This window comes from Gadus morhua, chromosome 23 (assembly GCF_902167405.1).
Source record: "Gadus morhua chromosome 23, gadMor3.0, whole genome shotgun sequence".
NCBI classification, from domain to species: domain Eukaryota; kingdom Metazoa; phylum Chordata; class Actinopteri; order Gadiformes; family Gadidae; genus Gadus; species Gadus morhua.
The window spans coordinates 15,495,090-15,505,778 of record NC_044070.1 but is presented as its reverse complement, the minus strand read 5'-3'; the positions used below and the strand labels follow the sequence as shown (position 1 = coordinate 15,505,778).

At 51.1% G+C, this 10,689-nt stretch overlaps 1 protein-coding gene across 1 annotated transcript; it reads right to left on the bottom strand.

Annotated features, from left to right (window-relative positions):
- Positions 1–1,172: 1,172 nt before the first annotated feature.
- Positions 1,173–3,696, bottom strand: amer2 (APC membrane recruitment protein 2). Its single transcript, XM_030349541.1, has one exon. It carries the CDS (start codon positions 3,353–3,355, stop codon positions 1,220–1,222), a length of 2,136 nt encoding a protein of 711 aa, XP_030205401.1. The 5' UTR covers positions 3,356–3,696; the 3' UTR covers positions 1,173–1,219.
- Positions 3,697–10,689: the final 6,993 nt, after the last annotated feature.

The following is a 10,689-nucleotide window of genomic DNA, read 5'->3' as shown; positions in this document are numbered from 1 at the left end:
GTCCAAAAATTGAATAATAATGTGTTGTTGTTGTGTATAAATGTAGCATCCTTCAGGGTTAAAGGAGTTTCCCTGACTGTTGTTGCCTTGGGGGTTTCGCTAGTTAGAGAGGCAGAGAGTTAGAGAATGTTTGAGAAGGGGGGGAGGGGGGGTGCATTAATGTGTATGTGCAATTCAGAGCACCATTGCAGCTGTGCAGTTTTTGATTATTGCAATGATTTCCATTGGCAAGAATTCCTTGGTGGTCCATCCAAGCAATAATGACATTCCAACAGATTTATTCCCACAATACAATGTGATTTAAACCGAGCTCTCACTCCGCCAGGCAGCTGATCCCCATCCAGGATAACCACACTGAACGAAAACAAAAACAAAAGGATGGATCTGTCAGTTCAGGGAAATGCCTTCTCTCCCACTGAGGAAGGATATCACAGCAGATGTAAGGCAGGGGATGCTTCCATACAAGGATAGTCGCCCTGCTGGGAAGTGGGAGATAGTCGAAGATTCAAATCTCCCAGTTCTTAATGTGTATGCTAATATGCCAGTATGCGTTCTCTGTGATAGACCTACTTCAAAAAAAGAACTATATATTGCCTTTCAAAAAACGGGTCAGTCCCACTAAATCTGTTGGGACTGTTTTATGAAAAGAGGATCAGAAGTTGGATCTATAGTATCAGAGGGTTAGCAGGTAGTTCGTTACAGTTCAAATGACAAATAAACGGCTTCAATTTGATCAGGCCCTATCGTCCACAAATTTAGTCGTGTCACGCAAAAGTCGTAAAGAAAGGTGCAGTAAAATGTGAAAAAAAAGAATTGCCTGGAAATGGAGATAGCAAATCAAAACAGCTCTTCCATTCAGTACTTCCAAGTCAGCGGATTGTCAAGAGTTAACCTCTCAAGCTCCCAGGGTTTTCAAACAAATGCTCATAGACCAGTTTTTGGCATGTACCTGTGACTTTCACAAGTGAAGTAGAAAAAAAGAACTTGAGAGGCTCCTGGAGACGGCCGTGACCCAAAACATTTGGGAACAGCTTATTTTTTGAGGATGTTTGAGGAATTTATTGGCCGTTGACTCCGGAGTTCAACATTTTCCTCGTCTGGGGAAAAACACTTGTCTCGGTCGTAACAGCAGTCTAGAGATATATAAATGTAGGTCCAGAGGGGGGGGGGGGGGGGGGGGGGGGGGGGGGGGGGGACAACGGCTCCCCGCTGAGGCAAACTACTTCCTGTGGGCGGTACCCCTGGAAGCGTTTCCCGGTTTGTTCTGTCCGGAGCGCCGTACGGGCACTTTGGAGACGGGGATTCTCGTGCGTGCGGGGGGAGGAGCCTGGGTCTTTGGTTGCGCGGCGCTGGCTTCCAGGACGGAGGGGAGGGACGATTGGCTGACGGAGTGCGGCGGCGGCGGGGACTGCCGGACACTCAGGGGGATCTTGGAGTCCCGGGGCAGGCTGGTGCTCCCCTTCAGCGAGCGGAAGGACGGGGGCGACGAGGAGGACGACGGCGGGGTGGTCTGCGAAGAGGGGCTGAGTTTGTATTCGGTCGAGGGGGACGGTGTGCTGGACAGGTCGTCCTCCTTGTCCTCTTCCTCCGGGTCGTTGTAGAGGTCGTAGAGGTTGTCCCCTGAGCAGCTGTCCCGCGACAGGATGATCCTCTCGCTGCGCTGGATCCCCTCGTCGACCGGCGTGGCGGTGGGCGTGGCGGTGGGCGTGTCCCAGTACCCCTCGTCGCTGAGCAGCTCCTTCTCGCCGGGCGAGGTGGGCTGGCGGGCGCCGTACGTGTGATGGTGGGCCGCTGGGGGGGGGGGCTTCGCCGTGCCGCGGCTCCCTGCCGCTCCGACCACGGGGATCTTGCTGAGGCCCAGGGTCTTCACCTGGGGGGTCTTGCGGGCGGTGGTGGCTCCCTGGTGGGGTCTGAGAAGAGCCGGGGAGTTGTCCCCGGTGGAGGGCAGCATGTGCCACAGCCCCTGCATGTCGGCGTCGTCCACCCCTTCCGGGCTGGCCATCTCCTCCCCTCCTCCCATGTAGGCGACCACGCCGCTGCCCGTCACGTGCTCCGGCTGCGGGGGGGAGACCTGCGCCCGGGACGACAGCGAGGGCGGCGGCGAGCTGGCGATGGAGGAGAAGGCGGAGCGGGTCAACTGGGAGGAGGGCAGCGGGCGCCTGGCCGGAGATCCCTGAGAGGCGGGCGCCGTTCTCCTGCCCGTGGCTCCTTCCTCCGCGCTGGCGCCGTTCCCGTTCCCGTTGCCGTTGCCGTTGCCGCCACTGCCGCCGCCGCTGCTGCTGCTGCTGGTGCCGCTGCCGCCGTTGGCCCCGCTCAGCACTTCCTCCTCGGTGTCGGCGATGATGTCGCCGCAGCCGGTGAGCGAGTCGAAGCTCTTGAGCGAGGTGACGTCTGTGAAGAGCAGCGAGCAGAGGCGGTCCACCGACGGCTCTGACGGCGGGTCGGCCGCCGCGGCGCCGCAGCGGCGCTCCGGCTGCGGCGTGGCGAGCGACGCGGCGCCCCCGGAGCCGGCACGGGCCTCGGGGCCTCGGGGCTCGTGCAGCGGCGAGTCGGTGGGCGTGTAGGGGAAGGCGGGGCTGGAGGAGTCGGCGCCGGCGTCGTCCGCCGAGGCGGCGAACTGCGGCGAGACGCTGCCGGGGGAGGAGTGGTGGGTCTGGTGGTGGGCACACGGCTCGGGGTCCGAGGCGTCCTCCAGGGGCCGGTGAGTCAGGGGCTCCAGGGTCAGCGTGATGTCCACTCCCTGCTCCACCTGGGCGACCTCCACCTCCTGGGCCTCGTCCGCCGGCGCCGCCCCCTCCCCGCCGCCGCCGCCGCCCCCGTCCGGCTCGCTCGTCCTATCCCGGCCGCGTCTCCAGCGCATGCTGCTGAACAAGCCCTTCAGGCCCCGCCCCCGCCGGGCCAGCCCCGCCCCCCCGCTCTCGGCGGTTCTCAGGCTGCCGCGGCGGAGGAAGGAGAAGAAGCTGAAGGACTTGCTGAGCGACCGTACGGGCACGGCCTCCAGGCTGCCCCCGACGCCTCCTCCGCCGCCGCCGCCTCCTCGTCCTCCACCTCCTCCCCCCAGTGCCTCCCCGCTGCCCGGGCCGTCGGGCCCCGTGGGGAGCCCGTCGTGGGTCTTGCTCCGCACCAGCTCCACAGGGGCCGCTGGTTCCGCCGCCGCCGCCGCCGTTGATCCGTGGCCGTTCTCCGAGGAGGAAGGATTCCCGTTGCTCACGGCTCCTTTGTTCCTGAAGGAGAAGAAGCCGGCCATCCCCGAGCCGGTGCGTCGCTTGCCGAAGAGCTTGAAGGCGGCTTTGTTGATCTTCCCCGTGGGCTGGGGGTCAGCGGGAGGCTCCCCGCACTCCGACTGCACCTCCATTACCTAGCACTCCGACCGCTTGATCGCTCCCACACACTCGCTCACGCACGCACACACTCCTGCTCCCTCTCCTTTCTGGTTTCGATCTGTGCAGTGCGCACACACACACACACACACTCTCTCTCGCACGCGCGTGCTCCCCTCTCTTTCTCTCATTTGCTGCCTCTGTCTCGTTCCTTATCCCTCTCTCTCCAGCTCTCGCTCTCTCTCTCTCTCGCTCTCTCGCTCTCTTTCTTTCAGCCCTGCAGTCTGCTGCTCTTTCACTCCCACTCTGGCTTGCTCTAACGCCTGCCTGCTGCTTTTCTCTCTCCCTGCCTCCCTCTATTCCTCCCCTCAATCCCTCCTCCCATGCCTTCCCCCCTCCCTCACTGGCTGTTGCGCGCTCTCTCTCTCTCTCGCTCGCTCGCCCAAACACTCAGGGACACATTTACACACACACGCTGGGTGCTGCTGCTCGCTGTAGCCATGGCAACTCGGTGGGCTAAGCAGCTTTCGTCAGAGCTGGCAGAGTGCCAAGCCCCCCTTTTCCTCTCCTCCCCCTTTCTATCCATCACCTCCTCTATGCCTCCGTCTACTCCTTCCCCTCTCCCTCTATCTCTCTCTCTCCCTCTCTCTCCCTTCATCTCCTCTCATCCTTCAGATGTCTCGATTCACCGAAAGACTGCTCAAATTATTTATCGCTTATTGCTTGTGAAACTTGCATTCCCTCCTCTTAACCTGCAGTGTGTGTGTGTGTGTGTGTGTGTGTGTGTGTGTGTGTGTGTGTGTGTGTGTGTGTGTGTGTGTGTGTGTGTGTGTGTGTGTGTGTTGACTGTGTGTGGAATAGAGCATATAGGCACATGCCCATATGTTCGGATTACCTCATTTTGGTAGATTATGCGTGCGTTGACTGGAGTCATGCTGGGCCTCCCTAGAAGTCTGACACGTTCCACCCTGAAGCTTCTTCAGTGTGTCTGTGTCGGCCCGCTTAGCATTGCTTTTACACTGCTACATAAAGTGGTGTCGCGACTCCAAGGATACACTCACTCTGCAATACAGGTTCAAGAGCGACTGGTAGTACACGTGTGCTCTGTGTGTGTGTTTCTGTGTGTGTTTGTGTGTGTGTGTGTGTGTGTGTGTGTGTGTGTGTGTGTGTGTGTGTGTGTGTGTGTGTGTCCCTCTACAAGTTCCTCCGCTAGATTTGGACCAGATGCACAGCCCATATGGCGCTCGTCCCTCCCCCCATATGGCCCCCGACAGCAGACCAGGTGTCACAGAACCATGACAACACGTCTAACTGTCATCCTATCATCCCAAGGGGAAATGGAAATGAGACGAGATGGGTGAGAGAAGGAGGGAGGAGGCAGGAAAAAAGAAGAAGAAGCAGGTCACAGCTTCTCCTTCAAGTGTCGGTGCTCTCCGGGTGTTTTTTAAGTTTCCATGTTTTCTGAATAATAATACGCTTTTAAACGCCAAAGCCTTTAGCGAAACATTAGTTACACTGTTAGTTTGCAGCCTAGCAACCAGTGGTTTCCCTACGGGGCATGTGAGAAACTTGAAGGACGTCCACTGCATGAAATACATGCAGTATATAAGCCTTTTCTGTTTTCTTATGTCATGCTGCGTCCAAAGGAATTCAAACTAAATACGCAAATGGTTCAAGCCAAACTGCTTTAGTAAGAAAATCAAGGATAAGGATTCTGCTCCTTTTGTTCATGTTCTTCCCCAATGGTGCATGCTAATGGCTCGCTCACTTCATTCCTCTTTTTTCCTCTTTCCCTGTGCTTCCCAAGATACTCGTCCTACTTTTCAACTTTGGACTCAACCGAGTTCTCCTGAAATCATATTCTATTCATTGCTCTTTTCTAACTCTATTTTCTCTATTGTACCATCCCCCCCCCCCCCCCGACAACATAAATCTCCCTGGTACCCCGACCCACTTACCAACCCCCTCGTCGTCTCTCTGCTCCACCCCCCCCCCCCCTCCCCCCCTCTCTCTCTCTGTCTCTCTCCCCCCCTCTTCTTCCTCCTTCCTCCTCGCAGTGGGTACTTGTCTTCCACTCCATTGCCATCGAACAATGTCTGCATTCATCCACCCCCCCCCCCCTCACCCCCACACACACACACACACCATCAGAGACACACACATATGGAAAAAAAAACACACATACAGACACACACATACACATTTACACACACGCACACAGACACACACAAACAACACACACAAACAATAAGATTCACACACAGGCACACAAACACGCACAAAGACAGTCCAGACAGCCTGGAACTTTTATCTGTGTGTTTGGCAACCTAACACACACACCCACACACACACATGATTTTCAAGGGTCTTCCCCCAAGAGTGAAGCGTCAACTCGTGTCTAACTTGAAAGCAGGTCCCCTACTCGGTTAGTCTGGAACCCCCCCCCCCCCCCCCCCCCCCCCCCCCCCCCCAACCCCTCTTCCCTCCCAATCAGTCATCCGATAAAACCTAAATGAGTCGATAGCCCATGTGGCTTGGCTATAGCATAGCATCCATGCCGGTTAGATCACAATCTGCTCATCCATAGAGCGGTTGGTATTGTGGACGTTGGCCAGCCAAGACCTGACAACTCATCTCCCTATATGGGACGAGAGGGGGATCCAAGTGGGTCAGGTTGCTGGAGGAGTGAAGGAGGGAGGGCAGATGGTATGCATAGTGAGGTGGACGGATGGATACGGATGTGTGACGTACATTTAGAGATAGTGGATCTGGTTGGAGACTTTTGCTGACTTTTGAATGGTTTGCTCATTGATTTGAGCCACTCTACACGCAAAATAAGTATTCCAGGGCGACGTGCAACACACATGGTAAACGACCCTATATATTTATTTTTGTTCTACAGTTAGAAACCTATCTCTGTCCCACATGTAGTTAAATTAAAAGTACTCCATCAACATTATGCTCAGGTTGAAAGAGGCTGCTCACACTGTATAAATAACACTCATGGTTCATCATCATCCTGTTCGTATAGTGTCTTCGTCATCAAAGTCCTTAATCATAAACCTGTTGGTTAAGCTGGGTGTTGATCGAGTTCATGTTGACTTTTATTGGCAGCCTGGTCCAACAGAAAACTTGCTTTATCTTTGCAGGCTGAACGGCTTGCATGAATAATACTGTCAGTAAAACATAAATACTTAAAACTCAATACTTTAAAGGGGCAGATGAATGTTGTGAATCAAAAAATGGAATAGCTGCTCTGCTTTGGTAGTGCAGTTAAAGTATCACATTATCCCACAATAGAGAATCACCAAAGTAGCTCACAATAGTACAATAGTACATATAGTACAATGAGGACAGTACTTGAGTCTATTTGCTCAAGACACCCCCCCCCCCCTACACACACACACACACTCTCTCGCCTTCTCTATCCTTCTGTCTGGTGGTGGTTTTCATTTCGGTCCCCTGGGTGAAGCTCTGCACTTAATGGGACAGTTAGAGGACACTGCTGTTAGAGACATGCCTAGAGCTACCCTCTCTTCTCACTTCTCAGGCTCTCTATGTATGTGTATGCAGATCAGTATCTGTTTGTGTGCGTGTGTGTGCGTGCGTGTGCGTGTGTCTGTGTCTGTGTCTGTGCGTGTGCTTGTGCGTGTGTGTGTTTGTGCGTGTGTGTGTGTGTGTAAAGGGACGAGTGAGATCGATGAATGGATAGATTGGAATCTATTGAAGTGTAGGTGTGACAGGGGTTATTGTATTAACAGCTCAAGCCTTGCAGAGTTAATGGCACACTTATGTTCCGGAGGGAATGTGACACAATACAATCCAAGGAGAAATTAGGTCGAAAAATAGAAAAGATTAGGCTGTACGGTGTGTGGGAAAAATAACAAGCCCATGCATTTTTCATTTCATGTATTTTGAAAACAGGAAACAAGAGCATGATTGGCATATGGAGAAACACAGGAGCAGACTAGGGTTGGAGACTTGTGGATCAGATGAAAATTCTCATATACACAATCACACACACACACACACACACACACACACACACACACACACACACACACACACACACACACACACACACACACACACACACACACACACACACACACACACACACACACACACACACATACGCACAGCTTGATTTAATCTCACACCGCCAGCCCCCCTGGAGTTAGATTAAGTGATGACCAGGAACCATAAAGCTGGTGACGGAATGTGTGTGTGTGCGTGTGCGCGTGTGTGTGTGTGTGCATGCATGCAAGTATGTGTCTGTGCGTGCATGTGTGCATGTATATATGAGTGTGTGTGTGTGTATGTGTGTGCTTGTGTGTGTGCATGTGTGCGTGCATGTGTGTGCGTGTGTGTTTACAATAATAATCTCCACAGGATTACCCTCCATGCTCCATTGTTCCAACGGCAGTCAACAAGGATATTTAGTGGCTCTTGCTGAGCACAGACTTTATGGTGGGTTTTACATTAACCACCCCCCTACGAGCACCTGTAAACACTTCTCTGCGGGCGCCACTCCGGATGGCAAACAGAACCCGTACAAACACTGGGAGTTTCGTACGACATTCCGATTCATGTATCTCTAAGCCCTTAAGACTGACCTGCCGTATCCTTTAAAGCTGACCACGCCTCTGAGAAGAATAGAAAACTGAATGGAATACTGTGCCATGAACAAATATGACCATATACACACACAAGGTTATGCAGTACAAAGTTATACATTAACAAGTACACTGACAAGAAATCGGGTAAAATAATCATCCCAAAGGCACAGAGATTATTATGTTTCTGTGAGACGATAAAATTAGAATATGGTTATCTTTCGTAACTTACACAGTAAGAGTGTGGGCTGGGTAAGTGGACAGTGGTGTGCACACATAAACACGCACATACGTTCAACCACGGCCTTCGCTCTCGGCGCGTTCCCAGTGACATCGTGGTCCTTGGTGCTCGTCCATGTGTCTTTTCCTGTGTGTTAACTGCGTATCCTGTCCTTTGTGCCTGGGTGGAGTACTTTTACATAACAGCTGTAGTCTTGTAAATGATTCAGTCTGTTGAACAGCCCTATTCCCCTGTTGAAGGCCCCTGAATATTTCATATGTGATAACATGTAGAAGCAGGCCAGGCTACAGAAATTACCTCATCGGGAAAAAAGCGATGGGAGGTCTAGCTGTACTCGGCCTCGCTTTGGGTGAGCCTCAAGAAGAGTATTTGTGTCATGTGTGCCGATGAGCCCTGTCAACGCCATGCCATGGTTATTAGGCCAAAAAGGAATCCCAGACACAACATTCCCAACATTTTTCAGTAGTCCCCTATATTTTCCAGCTTATAGCATTAACATATTAAAGCATGCACCGTACCATAAACCCATTAAACCTCAAATTAGTACAAAGGCTTTTTAGTATGGGAATTATCAGAGATTCCGAGATTTAAAGGACACGGCTGAACAGTTTAATAAAGACCGGACCTTCCACCAAGGGCCACAAGTACAATAAGTATATTTGCAAGCATACTGCCAATTTACGTCAGTGGGACTTCTAAGCCACTCACCTGGACTACAGCATGATTGCATAATAGAAAAAAATGATTGCAGCACAAAAGCAGAACCAGGTAAATACACAGAGAAGTACAGTTGTAGGTGTGAGGGTCTCTCCTCAATGCTGTTTACGTTATGTAACCATGAGAGGAGTCCTCAGAAATAGACTAAATGCCTGCCTGGCGCGGACTGAACTTCTTTAAATTCTTACAGTTTGCACAAGATATGAGCCGGATGAAAATGTATTGGAATTTGCTTCCCGTTGCCACACATGTATGGGCTCTCCTTTCAACATTGATGTATATTCGTTGACAAGGTAACACAGGCCTGCATCTCTCATCTATATTTTAATATAGTTTGTATCGATAACAATCCGATTATAAGGGGGCAATTGTATGATTCCAATCGATTGAATATCAAATCCTCGTCAACCCCTGTCTGCTGACGTCCAACTGAAAGACCGGTTCCGGTTCTATAGTGCGGCTCTCAATCCATACAATAAATCAGTTACTGACACACAAATTGCAACTAATAAATACTGAATGAGGAATGGAAAGATCCAGAGGTAATGCAGGGAATTGATTTTTGTTTAACCCTGAAAAAATCAGTATAACCAAGTACCTTAGTTTTGAATTCAATTTTATTTCAAATATATTTATTTTGTCATGGGAATATGATAATGTGATAACGTTGCTACCTACGATAACTTATGATGTGAAGGTTAGCTCAGGAGCCGATTCGACTCTGCCATGATATACGTATCATGAAGATATTGATATGATATGAAGGCGTTGAATTTATGCAGGAGTATGATGTGCACATATCGTTACACACAGTCATACAGCTCAAGGTTGTTTAAGAATGATGAGGATCAGAATCCAGGGAGGGAGTTTACATAATATAGTATGTGTGTGTGGTTTGTGGCTGATTTAAGCAGCCTCACCTGTCCTGGGTCAGACTGATTACTCTGGGTGAGGCTGCACACCTGTGGCGGATTGACGAATCAAGGCACACAAGATAAGCCAGCCGTTAACACACACAGAGAGCTGAGCCATCAGCAGGTGCAAGCGTAAGCCAAATAAATAGCTATACCTGTGGTGGGTGGCGGAGCCCAGAAAAGCCACGTCTTTTGAGTGTGCCAGGGTCAGGGTCGTAGCCAAGATATTATTTCTGTGCTGGCCAGCTCGGGCCAGTCTCATATTTGGGGTGGCACTTGATGAGAATAATGAGTCACAGTTAGATCAAACTAATAGTCCATATATTTCATTTTAGACCGTTCAGGATTTTATTTTATTTTTTTCATACTCGGGGGGGGGGGGGGGGGCAGCGGGGGGCAAACCTCTGACCAAGGGGGCCCCCATGTGGCTACGCCCCTGGCCAGGGTCTACTGCCACAATGATAGTATAGCCACCATATTATGAGAGGTGGTAAAAAAATATTTTCTCTAACTAATCTCTTTGTGAAGTGTCCTTGGATATCTATCCCGCCCTAAGGTGTTTAACATGAAGTCATCCTTTTACTGGCTGTCTGCCCCACATGATATAATTCTGCTCAACGGATTTGTTGTTTTGGGAGAGTCGGGTCTTAGTTTTGTTGGAGGTTGAAGTGTCCAAGGAATACAATATGTGACAACAAATCTTGATTGAGACATGGCACTTTCCAATCTACAAATACTAGTTAGTCAAACGGTTTTATCCAAAGAGACTTGCAGAGAACAAAGGAAAGGAGAACTAAGGGACAGTCAGTGTTAGGCTCAAGAATGCCTTCAGGTAGACTTTTAGACTTTGTTCAAGAGGGTTCAAACTCTGAACCTTTTTG

What these genes read in the sequence shown, in the direction of transcription:
- amer2 (XM_030349541.1), bottom strand. Translation starts at nt 3,355, where the DNA reads ATGGAGGTGCAGTCGGAGTGCGGGGAGCCTCCCGCTGACCCCCAGCCC.